The sequence below is a fragment of the Canis lupus genome, chromosome 23 (genome assembly GCF_048164855.1).
Source record: "Canis lupus baileyi chromosome 23, mCanLup2.hap1, whole genome shotgun sequence".
Taxonomy (NCBI): domain Eukaryota; kingdom Metazoa; phylum Chordata; class Mammalia; order Carnivora; family Canidae; genus Canis; species Canis lupus.
Genome location: NC_132860.1, coordinates 6,539,879 through 6,557,764, shown reverse-complemented (window position 1 = coordinate 6,557,764; position 17,886 = coordinate 6,539,879). Strand labels below are relative to the sequence as shown.

General features: G+C 43.6%; 1 protein-coding gene across 13 annotated transcripts in view; it reads left to right on the top strand.

Annotated features, from left to right (window-relative positions):
- The window catches only part of GAS2 (growth arrest specific 2), a 150,657-nt gene that overhangs the window by 17,213 nt on the left and 115,558 nt on the right, over window positions 1-17,886 (top strand). For 4 of the 13 annotated variants that reach the window (XM_072793759.1, XM_072793755.1, XM_072793754.1 and 1 more), the window contains one exon: window positions 14,373-14,537. In XM_072793759.1, the coding sequence (XP_072649860.1) occupies window positions 14,393-14,537 (145 nt within the window). In that variant the 5' untranslated portion in view covers window positions 14,373-14,392. Of the gene's footprint in view, window positions 1-55; window positions 1,447-3,234; window positions 3,321-5,807; window positions 5,883-6,046; window positions 6,189-7,669; window positions 7,816-14,372; window positions 14,538-17,886 lie in introns of those variants that run through there. The other 9 variants (XM_072793757.1, XM_072793752.1, XM_072793764.1 and 6 more) reach the window with 6 other exon arrangements.

Sequence of the window (17,886 nt, the reverse complement as noted above, 5' to 3'; positions counted from 1 at the left end):
GGCCCTGCAACTTCACGTTTATATAACAAGTGCACACACAAGGCTGGAGGATGGATGGATGGAGGGATGGATGGATGAATGGATAAACCATGAAGCCATTGGTATAAAATGGTATAAAATGGGAAGCCATAAAGTGAGGAGGAGAGAAAGATTCAGAGAAAGGGTTCATAAAATTTTTCACTCTTCTGTGTATCTAATGACAGTAATGTTCCTATCCCGGGGTGGGGGAGTAGATTGTTATCATGAATCAATGAGATGATTTAGGGGCTCAGTAATAAAATACCTAACATTGACTTGACACTTGCTGTAGGTCAGACAGCAAACTAAATGCTTTATGGGTATTATATAGCACTTGAGTCATGCCTATGAGTGAGGAGCTATTTGATATCCTCACTTTATGGTTGTGGAAACTGATAACTCAAAAGGTTAGGTGATTTGCCCATAATTTTTAGGAACTAAGTGAAGACACTAGAATTTGACCTTGGTTTTGTCTGTCTCCAACCTGGACCCTTAATTACAATGCTAACTGTAATGACTATTATTTTTACAATTTAGCATGTCTCCTTCCTTGACAGCTCCAGTGGGGACAATGACTAGTGAAAGCTCTTTGCAAATCTCTCAAGTCCTTGTGGCCACTGTGACAGCAACAGTATTTTCCTCTGCCAAGAGAAGCCCCTGACCCCTTCCTGCGCTGCTCTCTCATTTTGGGGCTGTGACACCTTTTGTGACCTATTGCCTAGTCTAGAAAAGCCCTTCCATGAGATAACTTTAAGAGCCATTTCTCTAAATGTTTGGTGTAAATCAGAGATTGGCAAAGATCCCATGTTCGTAAACTACGTTCTAGTTACAACAATGGAAATTTCAGCAAGTTTTCTCATCCCCCAGCAAAGTACTCCTAAGTTTGTCATTATCGGTGTTCTTAAAAATTAATGGATAGCTCGACCAAAGTCTACCTGCGAGAGAGTCCCAAGAAAAGTGATTGTAAAACGTCACTTGTAAATTTTTCTATCCATGATGACGCAAAACCAACAGCTGCCACCATCTCTGCAGAATTCCCATTTAATTCTCTTTTGATGCACACACTTTTATCCGTTCCATCACCCAGTGAATACCACTTCTTCTCTTTCAGATATTCCATGGTTTATGGCTCATTTATTCATTCACTCCATCATTCAACAACCTTTGGTTGGTACTCTGTTGAGTACTTGATATGCAAAGATGGATTTAACTGCTCTCAAGGGACTCACAGTTTAGTGGGGGGGTGGGGATAGAGATGCATAAGAAAATCACCGTGACGCTACATCATAAATGAGATACAAGAAATGGAAAAATTCTCAGAGCACAGCAATATTTCTGCCAGAGAGATCAGGAGAGCGACAAAGAAGACGACTATTAAGCTGGTCCTGGAAGAATGAATCTGATTTCTTCCAAGGGAGAAAGTAAAAGGTAAAAGATCATTCTAGTCAGCATGAGCAATGGCATGGAGGTGTGAGGGTGTATGATGTTTGGGATATTGTGACATGACATCATGTCAAGTCCACTGCTAACAATATATACGCACATCTGGTTTGTAGTTTATAATGAAATCGTCTGTTCACTGATACCCTATCTTCATTTTGACTGATATTCTTAGTTTAGTTTCCAGGTCATTTTTTTTTTTTTTTTTCAACTGTGGGTTGTGAAATATATTTAGCAGTTCTTCAACAGCATTTCTTTTCAACTGAATGGCATAGAAAGACTAGAATAAAGCCAAGTAGAAAAATATCAGAATAAAATTAAAAAAAAATATCCAAGTGCATTGATAGAGGAAGGTAAGTACTGTTCTGTGAAACTGCGTGGGTTGGTCGTGGGTGTCTGAGTGTGTGTCTATGTGTCTGTTCCATAATGTATTTTTTATTATGGGTCACAATAAAAAAAAAGTTTGAAAGCCACTGAGGTAGTAATTTTTTTCTATTACTTTTCATTGCACTCGTATTATATTGGTTATGATTAAACCTTGAGTCCAAATCAACCTTGGGTTTTAATGAAGTGACAAGTGACACAGACTGACCTCATTTATAAGCCTGGCACACAGGCAAGCATCTGTTTTACTGAATGCTAGTTACATTTTACCAGATGAAATGATTCTAGCTTGGGACTGAAACCATCATTTATGATGTTATTTTAACATTATTTTTCTATTCTGAGTTCCAAACTACTAAATTAAAGACAATATATAAAAATCTAACCAATTAGTCCTAAGTTTCCTAAGAGACTGGCTTTTACTGTAATAGTCATTTTTTCATTCAACAATTATTTATCGAGTGCCTACTATATACCCATTGGCGTTCTAGATGCTGGAGATAACAATGGTATAAAAGAAAGACAAGATGATCGAAATAAAAATATTTTACATTAAACACTCATTATTAAATTTGAGCTTGCGATTAGGATGGCATGATATTTTAACAGAAGTTTTAGGAACAAGCCATAAGAATATTTAATGAAGGTAAAATAAAAAGCCCAATTCCAACTTGAACGAGAAAAATCACACAACAGTATGTACTGTATAGGGGACTTAAAACTAGATGAGATAAATGGCATATTTCATAAAACGATTTTAATCTATCCCCTGTGTAAAAATGAGAAGACGTGGCCTTATATATAGCACACATTTTGCAAAAATATGAGTCTTGAACAGTAGGGAACGAATATCGATGCTACTGTTGTGCTGTGCTTATAAAGTTTAAAGTTCTCCATTGAGAGTAAAGCAATAGATTTTTTTTTTTTTAAGTCGCATGTCAAACTGAGTAAACCTTGAACTTTTCCCATGAAATTTCTCACTTATTCTTTGTAGTTTTATATATGAGTGGTGATGAAAAGTCACAGCCTTTACCAGTTATCCCTAACAGTAGCTGTAATTACCATATTAGGACTTCTGTCTGCCTTAAGACATTAAAACATTTTATTTCAGTATATATCAATGGAAGGCCTACCCTGTGGGCCAAGCTGCTAGGGAGGGAAATATAAAGATGTTCAACATCACTGATAAAGGATTTCAGTAAAATGTAAGTGCTTTCACTTATTCCATTGCTTCATGTGCTTCTCCAGCCCCCCTGCACGTCTTTATGCTGCTTTCAGCATCATCATTCTCACTTGCTTCTCCAGCCATCATTTGCCACCGTTAAATGCCTTTCGCAGTTATTTAGAAATATAAGAATGCCTTGGTCACCTTTGCAAATTTATTTTACCCAGTATCTCTCGCCACGTGATTTAACGTCTTCCAACACGCCGACAGATCCCCCTCATCCAGTGAAAGTTTGCCCTATGTTACAGAATAAGTGAGTATTTATTATTTCTATGGGGGAGAGAAGAGGGAGAAAAAGGGAGGGGGACGTGGAGGAGGAGGAGAGGCTATCCTAAAGATGAGGACAAAAATAATTGTATTGTTCATTTTCTGCATATGTATTTTTTAAGAGAAAAGGTCCAGTTCATATGCGAGACAATATTGAAGGTTTAGAATGCCCAAAACACATATTAACCCCTAAACTTTCAATATGAGAATCCTCTAAGCTGTGATAACTTACAAAGAAAACTAACCTGAATCTGGCTTGACTTTTCTTCTTTATGCTGTCAAGCTTCAAGAATGTATTTAGACTTTTTTTTTTCTTTTTTTTACCTTGTTAGATGAGGAATTTGTTTCCTTCACTTTCACACTGCAGAAGTTATAGTTGAGTCTGTTGGGCCATGGTTTCCCAAGATGAATACGTTCAGATTGAGACCAAGGCAGGAAAATTCTTGGACAAAGAGTGTCTGACAAATGTACCAGTGGCCAATTGGAATACATAAACAGAAATCTGATTTTGTAAATCACAAAATGAAATCAAACAGGAGTTGTTAAAAATGCTGAAAAAAATGTTAAATGGAAATATTATTTTCATGCCTCTTTAGAAATATGTATTATTTCTCTTTTTTGAAATATTTTATTTATTCTGAGAGAGAGAGAGAGAGAGAAAGAGTATATGAGCAGTGGGAGGAACAGAGGCAATGGGAGAGAGAGAATCTTAAGCAGACTCCACACTGAGTGCAGATCCCTACACAGGGTTTGATCTTACAACCCTGAGATCATGACCTGAGCAGAAATCAGGAAATCAAGAGTTGGTTGCTTAACTAACTGAGCCCTGTATTACTTCTCTTTTGACATCAAAAGAATATTCAACACAATGCTCAGATGTTAAGGGGGAAAAAATGCATATTTCTCCTCCGCTTTTCCTTGTTGGCTCTTCCTAAAAGGACAGAGGATCTGCTATAAGGCCAATACTAACACTAAAAATACCTGGAAAGGAGGGCCTTGGAGGAGTCATTTGAATGACTATGCTTTCCCCATGCCTCTGTTAAGCTTCCTTATTTTCCTACACTGGGTTGAACACTGCTCCTAAACCAACAAAAATATTGCTTTTTATATTATCAATATTGAACAATGTGACAATATTTATATCTGCAGAAAAATAGGACATACAATTTTCAAAATTCATGGTGTTAGATTCTTTGAACTCTTATTATATACCTCGATGATACTTAAATTAACCATCTATCGGCTGATGATATTTCGATCATGAACAATTATCGAGGGTGTTTGGTCTTTTTCCTAAATGGCACAGATTCAGAAACTCAAGAGACTTTATTGGAATACTCAGATCTGGTTAAATTCTGAGAAATGTCAGCATCATTTGCTCGAATTCATCACTAACCCGCTCTGTGTGCTTCGCTGTTGTCGTTCCTGTGTGTCTGAGCGACAACACAGGCTTTTTATAATGTCATTTCTCCTTCAAATGAAGAGTGGTTCTTTTCACTGGCTTGTGGGGAGCCCAGGAGGAATAGGGAGCTGCCAGCTGCAACATCAGACCGAACTAAGACGAAAAACCTCAGAGCTCAATGCCACCAAACTTCAAAATCCTTTGTCCCTTTCCTCTTTACTTGTACTACCAGCTCCAGCAAGCAACTGATGCAGTTTCTGGATGTGTTAAAGCAAGTAACCCCTTCCAGATGAGAGCAATAATGAATGCAAAATGCCTTTTTGCAACTTTTGCAACTCTCGACATCACTTAGCTATATGGATCTACAGGTAGTTTCTATTTTGGGGGGTGGGGGGTGGGGTGGGTAGGTTACTCACTACGCTAAAACAGAAAGGAGGTCCAGGAGAGGATCGGACTACCTGGGCCAAGGCCATCCTATGCGTCGGTCGGAGATGCACAGGCGACTGATGGACACGTAAACGAAAGCAAACGCAGAAAACGTGGTCATTGGGTCGGACTCTGGGCGGAAAGCGGTCACTGGCCGCCGTGGGGACCCTGAGCGTGGGTAGCAGAGGTGGGGCGGGCCTCGCACCTCCGTGCACGCCACGGGAAGACAGACAGCAGTTGGAGAAGACAGACAGACAGACAGCAGTTGGAGACAATGGCCCACGACCTATGCAACATACAGCTGAGCTGCAGGCGCGGGGAGGGGAGGGCGGACTTGTGTTTCCTTTTGCAAAAGCGAAAACAGCCGTGAGCTGAGCGCTGGCTCTTCCAAAACCTGCAGCTGAAAAAGAATCGTAGGAAATCAGATCGTCCAGTTTGGAACGGAGGGCGGCCGGGGTGCTGGAAAGCTCTTGCCCCTGCGTCTGCAGAACCCGCGGCCAGCGGGGCAGGACTTTTCCAACACCCAGTTTCAATGTCGAGCTAAAGCCCCGGGCTGTGCTCAAGCCCCGGAGTTAAACCTGGTCCCCTCCCGCCGCACCCCCGCTCCCGGGCCGCGCTGGGGGCCCGGGGCTCCCCCCCCCCCCCGCCCAGGGCGTGCAACGCGATCTCTCCCCCTGCGAAGGGGAAATCGGCTCCCCGCGGGGCCGTCCACCCGAGAAAGTAAGCCCTAAGCCCCCGCTCGCTCCACGCGGCCCGAGGAGCTGAGGCGAGGTGTTCCGGGCGGGGGCGGGGGCGGGGAGGGGGCGGGGGGCGGGGGCGGGGAGGGGGAATCGTTTTCCCAAACAGCAGCGAGAGGAGCCACCAGAGAAGTATGAGGAGGGGCCGCGCGGCTGGAGCTGCCGCCGCCGGGCTGCTGGGTGCGGAGCGCGGCCGCCACGACCTGCGCCAGGGGCCCCGACACCCCGCGGGAGCCGAGCCCCCCGCCCCGCGCCCCGGGGGCCGCCAGCAGCCAGCTCCGGACGCGGGGTGAGCCGCCGGCCGAGCCGCTCCCCGCCGCCGCCGCCGCCGCCAGGGGTGCGGGAGCCCTGCTGCAGGGGCGTGGGGCGGGGGGCGGGGGGGACGGGCTGCCCCGACAGCTCAGGGGGCTCGTCCTGACACTGCAGCCCCCAGGAGCCCTGTTGCAGGGGCGCGGGGTGGGGGGGGGGGCGGTGATGCCCTGACAGCCTAGGGGACTTGTCCCGACGCTGCAGCCCCCAGGAGCCCTGCTGCAGGGGCGCGGGGTGGGGGGCTGCCCCACAGCCTAGGGGGCTCGTCCTGACACTGCAGCCCCCAGGAGCCCTGTTGCAGGGGCGCGGGGTGGGGGGGGGGGCGGTGATGCCCTGACAGCCTAGGGGACTTGTCCCGACGCTGCAGCCTCCAGGAGCCCTGCTGCAGGGGTGCGGGGTGGGGGGCTGCCCCAACAGCCTAGGGGGCTCGTCCCGATGCTGCAGCCCCCAGGAGCCCTGTTGCAGGGGCGCGGGGTGGGGGGGCGCCGGGGATGCCCGGACAGCCCGGGAGCAGGGGTGCGGGGTGGGGGGTCCGGGCTGCCCCGACAGCCTAAGGGGCTGGTCCCGACGCGGCAGCCGCCCGGAGCCCTGCTGCAGGGGTGTGGGGGGCGGGGGTGCCCCGACAGCCCAGGGGCTGGTCCGGACGCTGCAGCCCCCCGGAGCCCTGCTGCAGGGGCGCGGGGGCGGCGGGCACGTGGGCTGCGGGGCGCGCGGCGGGCCTGGTGCGCGGGGAGGGGTCTCCGCGGGTCCCTCGGCAGGCGGGGGGCGGAGGAAGGGGCGCCGCGCGGCGGGTTTGGGCAGATACTCGGTGTTTTCGCTGATGAGTTTCACAGCCCGAGTCGGGTTTTCTCCCGAGCGCTCCACCCTCGGGGCGGATTTCGCAGGGCGGCCGGGCTCTGCGCAGCCGGAGAGCGGCCTTCGGGTCTTCCCGGGTGGGGGGGGGGCGCCCTGCCCGAGCCTTGGGGGTTCCGAGGCTGCGTCCATCCTCCCGGGGGGGCCAGGGGACTTGTCCCTACGCGGAGGCGCAGACGTCCGACGGCCCGGCGCGGAGCACGGCGGGTTAACCGAGCCTGTGCGGTGCAGTCCCGGGGCTGGGGGGGTGGGGGGGCTCGGTTGCACCTTTCTGGGGAGCAGCGCCTCCTCCCCCACCCTCTCCGCCGCCCCTGCCCCCCCCCCCCGCCGCCGGCCGCGACTTCGCAGACTTCAGGGTCCCCCTCCCGAGCCAACCGCTCGCGCCTGGGAGCTCTTTTGTGGGGGAAATAAGATCCGCGGGCGCCCGGGAACACCCCCTTGGCCTCCGAGCGTTAGGATAAAGGCCGCGAGCGAGCGAGGAGCCTGCAGGGCCTGCCGAGCCCCGGGAGCCCAGCCGAGCGCCACCTGCCCCCACCTGGCGCCCAGGCCCGGCCTCCCCGCGCATCCCCCCCCCCCCCCCCGCCCCCGACCTCTCAGCAGGTGGGCGCTGCTCTGCCGCCGGGCCTAGCCTCCCAGCCTGGGCCGCGATCCATGGGGTCCTCCTCCAAGAATGCGCCCCCCTAGCCGCGGAGGAGCAGGGCTGGTGCGGCGGCCTAGTCCGACGTGGGCGCCCTGCTCCTGACCGCCTAGACAAGGTAGGGCTCGCGGGGCCGAGGCGAGGGGCGGGCAGCCGGCGCACCTGCCTCCCCGGGACCGAAAGGCAGCGGCAGGTGGGCCCCGGGCTTGTCGCTTCCCCTCCGCTCTGCCGTGTGCAGCTGTGCCTGCCCGCGAGGGGCGGGCGCCTGGCCCCCCGGATTGCACCGGGGCCGCAGGTCACGGGGTCGCCGCTAAGCTCTCTAGACCCTCGTCAAACCCGCAGCGACGGGCAGGTGGGCAGGTGTGGGGCCGTGCATGAATGCAGGTTCCTGGGGGGTAATCACCGTCTTGGCTCAAGGCTGCGAGTCTGTACGGTGCAGACTTCTGGAGGCTCGGGAAGGCCCAAGGTGTCTTGGTTGAAAACCAGGTAACGAGGCTCTTGACAGCTTGCCGAGTTTTGTGAGAACTACAACTGATGGGAAGGCCACGTTGGTATCTTTGGGGGTTTGATAGAGAGGTGCTTTTTTTTTTTTTTCTTTTTTTTTTTTCCTCATTTCTCTCGAGCAACCCTCAAGGTTTTCCGCTCAGTGTTTTCAGACTAGAGAAGAGAACCGAAGAGAAGGTAGATCATAGCTCTCGTCAACGAGTAATGCTGTGTAAGGTGTCTGTCCGAAATGTTGTTAGGGTCAATGGACTTTTTTGCTACTGTTCTCGCCCTATAGGAGACAATGCACAACGGGTTTATGTGTGTAGATATAATCAGCAGAGTGTAGATCGCTGCTAGCTCTCAACCACCTTGAGGTCAAGTGAAACAGAAATCTGTGTATCACAGCATCAGAGCCCCCGAAATGTTCTCATGAATTAAGGTTTACTGAATCAACTTAGATGGGATTTTGAAGTAAACCCTTACATAGCCCAATTGATGAATGACTTTCAGATGGTTTCCTATTCGAATGATGTTTCAAGTTCATCTGGTAGGGGTTCAATAAACCAGTGCTAACTTGTTTGGAAGAATAGAGGAGCAGGATTCTTAAAGACTCGAAAGAATTTCAAAGCCACAAGGATACAAGGATCCAGTACCCACTCAGTGTTCATTTTTTTGGTCATGATTTGAGAAGGAATCATTATCACAGCTATACCATCATTTAGCTCAAGACAGATCATCATGGAGCTGCAAGAAAAGAGACTTCCTGGGGAAAAAAAAAAAAAAAAAAAAAAAAAAAACACCTTAACATTACTCGAAATTGGACACCAGGGTAGCTGAGTAGGATATTTTTAATGACTCTGTGACTAAATAACCTTGTTACTTTGGCCAAAATGTCGTAGGCCTCCAGCCTCTTATTAAAAACCAGGAATTTGGCTGCTACATCTTCTAAGGTCCGTTTGAGTTTAAATTAGGAAAATCGACAATGAGTGTCATTTTGTCTTTATTCTTGGTGCTTTTTAAAATTTGTGGACAAGTTGTGCCTCTTCGCTAGAGTGCAGGTCCATTTCTAAGATCTAGAATCATCTTTCTGTTTAGATTTTAGACTTTTATTTGCGAATTAGGCCCTTAGGTTAAGATTTGGCATTCGTGACATTGGTTGAGAATATGTCGCTTTGTAGAGATATTATTATTGGTTAGCCAAAATGAATCACATAGGAGGAGAGAACTCAGAATGATGGAAGAGCCATCCAGAGTGGTCCTTGGTTATTAGTTCTTTGAATCTCAATTGAAGGATAGCATTTTCTCCTTCCAGATTTTGGAAGGGGTTTTGACTTGAGGTATTATTGTTTAATTTTTTAAAATGGTGTTATTGGCCTATACATTTTGTTTCTTCATTGTCTTATAACACAAAATTGAATTAGAGATGAGAGTCAGAACAAAGTTGGCCTTTAGGGATGTGTCACTTGACTGTCGGTTCATTGCCACTCTATTTTAAATAGTTACCACTAAGGAGCATGTGTGTGTGTTGGAGCAGGATTGTGTAGTGACAACCTTTCTCATTTATTTTAGAGGCTTAGCATTCCTCTATCTTTAACTGGTGTCAAAAATGAAGTATAATTTGTTACCAAACTTTGCTGTTAAGAATACAAGTGAACTTCTCATTTTAGAGCTTAACATTTCATTCATCACCTTGGGGTTTCATCCCCACCCCCCCATCAAGATGAAGAAAATTTGGATTTTCCACTATTTTGGGTTTTATTTCATCAATACTTTGTTTTCATTTCTCTCTTTTTTGGCTTTTTTTTTTTTTTTTAAAGTATCGTCCTATAAAATATTTGTTTTGTTACAGATTTTTTTTCTTTTTAAAATATGTCAATAGGAGTTTTATATTGGCACATTTTCTGCAAGATGATTTAGGTTTAGCTAGTATTTATTGGATATGCCAAAAACCGGCCCAAGTATTTAATCTTCATAATTATATCTGAGGTATTTGCCTCCATTGTATGCACTGGGGAACGCCAGCACCAAGAAGAGAAGTCGTCTAACTGGACTCCAGCACTTCTCATTCTGAATCTCATCTTCTATTCATTCTTTAAAAAGATTTTTATTGATTAACTTATTTGTTTGAGAGACACGAGTACACACGAGTGTAGGCAGGAATAGAGGGGGAGGGAGCGGGACAAGCAGACTCTGCACTGAGCGTGGAGCCCGATGTGGGGCTCAATCCCAGGACCCTGAGATCATGACCTGAGATGAAACTCAACTGGCCAAGCCACCCGGGTGCCCCCAATGGTCTATCCATTAATCAGGCTGCTGAGTGGATCTCATAGCAGACAGTAGTGATACAATGTTTATCACTTTGTTCTTATTTTTCTTTCTTTCTGATTTATTTTCTATGTGATACATTTTTTGATACCATGTCAGCAGTGCAGAGATAGGCTGGAAACCACCTTGGTCCTAATTGAAGCACACCTCTAGGTGGTGTGAAAGAATATTATTTTTTTCAGAGTCAGAACTATGATGTCTTCGACTGGGATTCTGGAGCAACAGACTGAACATGTGATATTTTACTTATGGAGTCATTAATTTTTTTTCTTTTTCCCCTGGGCTAGCTCAGTCTCATCATACTCATAATGGTTATTCCAGAATTGGTTCTACTATGGAAAGAAAGAAAAAAAATAATACACACACACATTCTTTGAAGAATTCTGTATTAAGTTTCTGCATGTTTTTCCCTTCAAGTTTTATTTTTCTGAATTCCAAATCCTAAGGATTGCGTTATCCGTTTTTAGGTAGACCCATAGAGCTTGGAGAAGCCACAGTTCAGAGAGACATAGAAGCCTTTGAGTCCTTCTGTTTCCAAAGCAACTGGCTTTGGTTAGTAGTTACCAAGGTCATTTATCAAGCTTTTAAAATATTTGGATTATATGAATTTTCATGGTAACATCTTTCGGTGTTTAGATTATATTATGCAAAACGTTTTCTTTCCCCCAAACCTAACTTTTTCCTTCAAATCTAGTGGACCCTTCATCATATTATTTCCCATCTTCAAAAGCTATTCTTTGGCATCTCCTTTGGTTTTTGGAAACTTTTGAATGAATTCAAAGGATCAGAAGGTACCTTTTTTTGTTATGGTGTGTTATTTGTGATCTAATTCGACTCATCTGGTTGGTTAAAGTAAAAAAATTATAGAAAGGCTACAATCCTGTAGTGATCTTTTTATCTGAGTAATCTAAATCTATCTGATAGTTATTCATTCCAGTTTAAGCATTTCAGTTAGAAACCACTTCACTGTGGGATAGCTTCCGCACTCTAAATTTCGATCCTTGCCAGATTCATTTCTGTGTTTCCTATTCATGTCTCTGCCATATTTAAATCGAAGACTTCCATGTAGTGACTTTCAACTAGACCACAATCATGCTAGGTTTGATGGTGATTTGCAATTCGGAAAATGGATCAGGAGAACTTGGGTTGAAATCCCAGTTTTTTTTTTCCCAAGGCACATAAACAGAAAAGTCCCTATCTATGACAGTGGCTTTCGGTGTCCACATATTTGGCATATGTTTAATGTTTCACTTTTATCACCTGCTGATTACCCACTAAGCCTTCTTTCTCCCACTTTTGTTTCCTGGAAAAGTATAATCCTATTACTGTTTTCTCCCCTTTGTATACAATTTGGATTATATCCGAAACAGCAAAACGAAGATGGCTTAATTACTCTTATTGTTTTTACTTAATGATCATCTATAAATATTAGAAGATAGTTTGAATTGCATTTCTGGCAAAATACAGGACAGACTACATGAGAAATAAATGTGCCACTGTCAAGGAAAAGAAAAACTTCACTGTTTGGAAGCATTGAGGGGAAGGATTGTGTCCCTCTGGCTCATTGAAACTGTTACATGCCATTAGGCCTACTGTAAACTATCCCTTGATGAATTCTTTGCTGGACAATAAGCTTAAGAATCTGAGGTGTCTTCTTGCTTTTACAGAGCAAGGTAGGATTCTGGGGCTTAAATGGAAGTTTGCAGAGCACATAATAGGATGTAGGTAAGGTTACTGAAGTAGCACATCTCACTTTCAGGAAAGTAGTGGGAGAGATTGTGTCTTGAGAAGAAAGGCATTTTAGAGGTAACCCTTTTAAGATTTCAATTAGTTATTTAAACATATGAATCATGTGCTTAAATGTATTATTACTTAAATGTTTGTTTTGGGGGCTGGCCAGCGTATAGGAATCCTAACTAGCCACAGGGAGATGTCTTGTTTTCTATTTTTAAAAGAACAGGAGCAAAAATGTTTTAGATTTCTGGTATTTAATCACAAGGTTTGGAGAAAGATTCAGGACATTATATGAATAATGTGATGATAAACTGCAAAAAAGTAGGCAATGATGATACTCTGGCTCCTGAAATGATAATTTAGTAACATATGACAAAATGTATTAAAAATATTACACATTTGCACTGGCTCACTTCAGATAATTAGATACTATAGAGACTTATAAAAGTATTTTCAAAGACAATTTATGATAATTTTTTTTTTGCAAGAAGTTATACCAATGCCTAATTGCTTTGGAAATGAAATTGCTTCTGATTTTAAATTATACATTTATTATGCTTCTGATTTTAAATTATACATTCATCGGTCTTTTCTGATACTACAGCAGAATGTTGGGGAGACAGTCACGTCATGCAATTTTCTGAACACTAGTGTGGTCTTATTTTTTTTTTTCAAAAGCAGTCTTGAAAAGGCAAAAAAAAAAAAAAATTAACCTATGCTAAGAGATTTAGAGTTTGATTTTAAGTAGAAAGGAATACTTTGTGATGTCTCAAGGAATAAAACTGACGAAAGTATATACAACTTGTATTGGTAAATTTAAAAAATATAAATATAAATATTATATATAATATATAAATACATTTATATATATCAATATATAAATATTGAAACACAGCTGGAAACTCCAGTTTATTCTATCATACTTCTTGCCAGCTGTAAATGTAAATGTTTTCATTTTCATTATCATTTCATAATACACTCGGTTCACTATTTGGGTACAAAATAGAGTCTTCCACATTGTTAAACTGATGGATTTGTTTACCTTAGCTACTTCAATATTACTTGCATAGTCTTAGGTCCTATAAATGCTGCATACTGAGTGCTACGTGTCAAGGCCACGTGTACGTTCAAACATCTTCTCTATGACCCATGCAGGCGACTGCGCCACTCATAAGGTGGCCAGGTTAATGAAATCATCGCTTATTTTGTAGACCTAAGACATTTAACTACTTCTGCTCGAAAGATGATTGCAAGCAAAACTAGTCTGTGAAATATATAAGGTGGGAAGGTAAAAGTAAGATAAAAGAAAACCCTATGGCAGTACTTATTAGAATTGTGTTGGATTCTTGTGTTATCATGTGGGTTCTTGATGAATCTATTTTGTGAAATATATCATTCTGGAAATAATGCTGAAGAGCCAGGTTCAAGCCTGACTCTTGCCATGATCTTCTATACATGATTTTAGTTAAGTCACCTATCCTCTCTTTCCTTTTTTTTTTTTCTTGTTTTTTTGGTTAAGTGTAAAATGAGAAAAATGTAGTAGGTACTCTCTGAAGGCACCGTCTACCCTGTCTCCCCCTCAATTCTCTAAACATGACTCCACCTGCAGAGAACCAAGTGCTCTGTTTAAGCTTCCAGGTAATAGTTTTAAGAGTAGTGACCTTATGTTTACAGTAAATTGTGCAAGTTATGTCCCTGCTTGCACTCAGTACTAAAATTCTGTGGAAATCTGTGGTTTCAAATATTAACCGAAACATTGGGAGTTTACAATTTAGATGCTAACATTTTAATCAAGCCCTTTTTATTGCTTTTGGATCAGAGGACTTTCTTGCCTTACAAGCTGACTTTTCCCAGTATACATCGATGTTTTATATGAGCTTAGAGCTCAGTGTTTGATTTTGCTAGTTGGCCTTAGATTGCTGCTGTTTCCTACCAGGTGGTTGGTCAAAAGTGATAGGCTCAGTACAGAAAAAAGCAAATAGTGTTTCATGGGGTTTAATAATTAATAACCTGACCTGTCATCAAAACGTCCCATCGACCTGGTTCCTTTCTCCGTCATTGGCAGAACGATTTTAACAAGAGACATCTATATAAAAGGCAACTGCTTTTTTTTTTTTGTTTCCAAAACAGGTACTACAAGTGGATAAATAATGTGCACTGCTCTGAGCCCAAAGGTACGCAGTGGACCTGGCCTCTCTGATATGCATCAGTATAGCCAATGGCTGGCCAGCAGACATGAAGCTAATTTGCTCCCGATGAAAGAAGATCTGGCCTTGTGGTTAACCAATCTATTAGGTAAGGTTATAAGATCTCATTTGGGGAGCAAAGATAACACGTTTGTTTTTTTTCTTCCCTCATGTCGTGTCCTTCACCTAAGCATGTGACAGCTCCTTGGGAAGAAAGATTGCATTATTTGGATTTTGCATCTGGGAAACCTGAAGCATGTGGAAGATTTAAATGAATTTCTCAATATCTCTTATGTTAACTGGGCTTAGTAATTCCACTGTCATACCTTGAAATGTGGAAAAGTGTGGTCCAATGGCTTGTTCCATCTGCATGTTGATCTGATTTATTTTTTATTTCTTTATTTATATCTCTGCTTATTTTCTCTCGTGCGGCTGACCAATTTGTCCTGTTCTTTTGACGTTGTACACAGGCCACAGTATGTGAAATCTGACTTCCAAAACTGGATTGCTTTGCCCTACTTTCATAGGACACCTTCTGAAACTGCTGAATACCCAGACTCTAGAACAAAAACATCTATCCTTTGTCTAAATGAGCTACCTGGGGTCATCCAGCCTTGAACTGAAATTTTTCTTTCTCATTTCACTTTTGTTTTTGAAGTAGTCTTCCAAAAGTTGTCTCTGAGAAAAAGGCTTGCCTCTTGTTAAGCCTCCCTCTTCTTTTCTGTTTCTATGGTGCTGCCATATTTGTGGGATAAAATTTCAACCATGTGCGAGATGAAATCGTGCATTTAAAGGATCACCATGTACAACAGCACTGTTTTCACTGGCAGTTTTTGACAGTGAACAGAATGAAAACCTGAGGGAAGGATCCTTATAGACATCTGACATAGAAGATTTGAATATTGAGCAAACATAGAATTTATGTGGTGCTTTATCATTTGCAGAAGGGATTTCACTAATGTGATTTTCTTGTTTAAGGAATCCTTCAAGGCAAGTTTTTTTTTTTTTTATCCCCACTTTCTAGCTGATGAAACTAAGGAGCTTAGTGGGGAGCATCCTGTTTAGATAAAGTCCTAGCAAGGTTTTAACAAGGTTCAGCAAGATTTTATCACATTTTAGCAAAATTTTCCTTTTGTTCACCATGGCTCTGGAGTTTTGCAGTTTTTTTTTTTTTTTTTAAGCCTTCATCCTAAGGGCAGATGTCTCCTTTTTTCCTCAGTGTGTACACTGTTTTTGACGACTCTATGCTGTGTAGCCAGAGCTACTGCGTGTGGGTGTGCAGGTTATAGCCTTCACCAGGGTTCCCAGCCACAGGGTAAAGGCAGAGATGCAGGAGGCTTTCTCAGCAAGACCCTTTTCTGTGCTATGGCACTATATCTGCTAAAAGGAAGAGGCTATCCCCTTTTTGTAAGACATTGGTACAAAAAAAAAAAAGGAGTTTTTATCTTTATCACATACAGGGAGTCAAGTTTGAACAGATGGATTTTTTTCTCTTTCTCTCTTTTTTTTTTTTAGAATTTTTTTGTCTTTCGAGGGTTCACTAGTGATCGTTACATAAGTAATTTGTTACTGACGTTGAGCTGTCGTCAGATATGGGCTGTGGCAAGGACAGCAGCATAGAAGGGAAGTTACAACCACTGCTCGTTGTGTTTGAACCCCAGATCTGCCACTGATTAGCAATATGATCTTGGGCAAGTTGCTTGACCTCTCTGTGTGCCTCAGTCTCCTCATTGGGAAAGTGGTAATAATAGTAGTGTCCCCTTGACAGGGCTGTTGTGGGCTTACATGGTTACAATATGTGTACTACTTAGTGCTGGGCATATTGTAAATACTGAAGGTTTTGTCGCTGTTATGCCATTTGTATATAGTTCAATGATAGCATTACTTTGATTTTGTGGGTAAGTCTGTGTATTCAACAAATATTTGAGTGCGCTGCAGCATATATTAGTCTAAAAAATAGACTCTGCGATCAGAATGCTTGAATTCAAATCTCCCCTCCGCAAGTTACCAGCCCTGTGATCCTAGGCAAGTGTCCTAATGCACTGTGCCTCAGCTTTGTCACCAGTAACATAACTATAGTACTGGTACCAACCTCATAGGATTGTTGGAAATTTGAATGAGATCACCTGCTTTAGAACAAGATCTGGCACATAATGATCAACTAGCTAGTAAATACTTAGCATTGTAATTAACTGTGTTTTAGGCACAGTCTGCTGAGTGATTAGAAATAAGAGTGCCGGTTCTTTTAGGGCTTGAAATGGATTGAAAAAGAAACGTTTTAAATAAGTAAGTGAATAAATAATTCATGAATTGGGTTTGTTGTAAACACTAAAAGATACAGGTTACAATAATAATGTAAAAAGAGGGATGCCTGGGTGGCTCAGTTGGTCAAGCATCCGCCTTTGGCTCAAGTCATGATCTCAGGGTCCTAGGATCAAGTCTCCATGTTAGGATCCTGTTCAGCAGGGAGTCTGCTTCTCCTTCTGTGCTCTCTCTCTCTCTCAAATAAATAAAATCTTTTAAAAAAAGAATGTAAAAAGAATGACATGGGATTAGAATAAAACATCAGAGGGCTTGGGATGGGGGGGTCCTCTTTAAAAGGTCTTTTTTAATAAAAGATTTTATTTATTTATTCATGAGAATCCCCCGGAGACAGGCAGAGACACAGGCAGAGGGAGACTCCATCCCAGGACCCCAGGATCACGACCTGAGCCAAAGGCAGATGCTCAACCACTGAGCCCCCCAGGTGCTCCTAAAAGGTTTTCTGTTTAACTAAGAACTAAAGAATAACTAATAGCTAGCCAGACAAAGCACGGGAGAAGAGCCTGAGTGGAGGGAATGGCATGTACTGAAACAGGAAGAACTGAATGAAGGCTGGCATCAATAGCAGTGATCAAGAGGGGGAGAATTTCATGCAACTTGTTGGGGGTGGGTCACATACTGCTTTGAAGATTGTGTTAAGGAGCTTAATAATTTATTGTACGGTCAAGGAGGAGTCATTGACATGTTCTAGGCAGGGAAAGATCATCATTAGAGTATAGCCTGATTGTATAGGCATGCTCCAAGGCCCCATGACTTGTCATCAAAGGTATTTTATTTGGTGAATGTAATCATTTACAAAGCAGTTTGATCAGGGTAAGCAGCCCAAGACATCCTCAAAGAATAGAGAGTCAGTGTGTGTGTAATGGAAAGATCCTTGGACTCAAAGTCAGGAGACCTGGCTCCTAAATGGGTGTCAGGAGACCTGGCTTCTGATTCTGGCTCTGCCACTCAGTAGGAAATTTGCCCAAAGTCACTCAGCTATCTTTTCTGGGCTCAGTGTCCTCAACCATAAAATGAAGAGCTTGGAGTGGATGATCTCTAATGTCCTTTCCAGTTCCAAAAGTCTAGGTTTCCAAGAAATCCATCTCTTGAGACCCAGTTTGAGATCATCAATATGCATAAACAGGGAGAACACA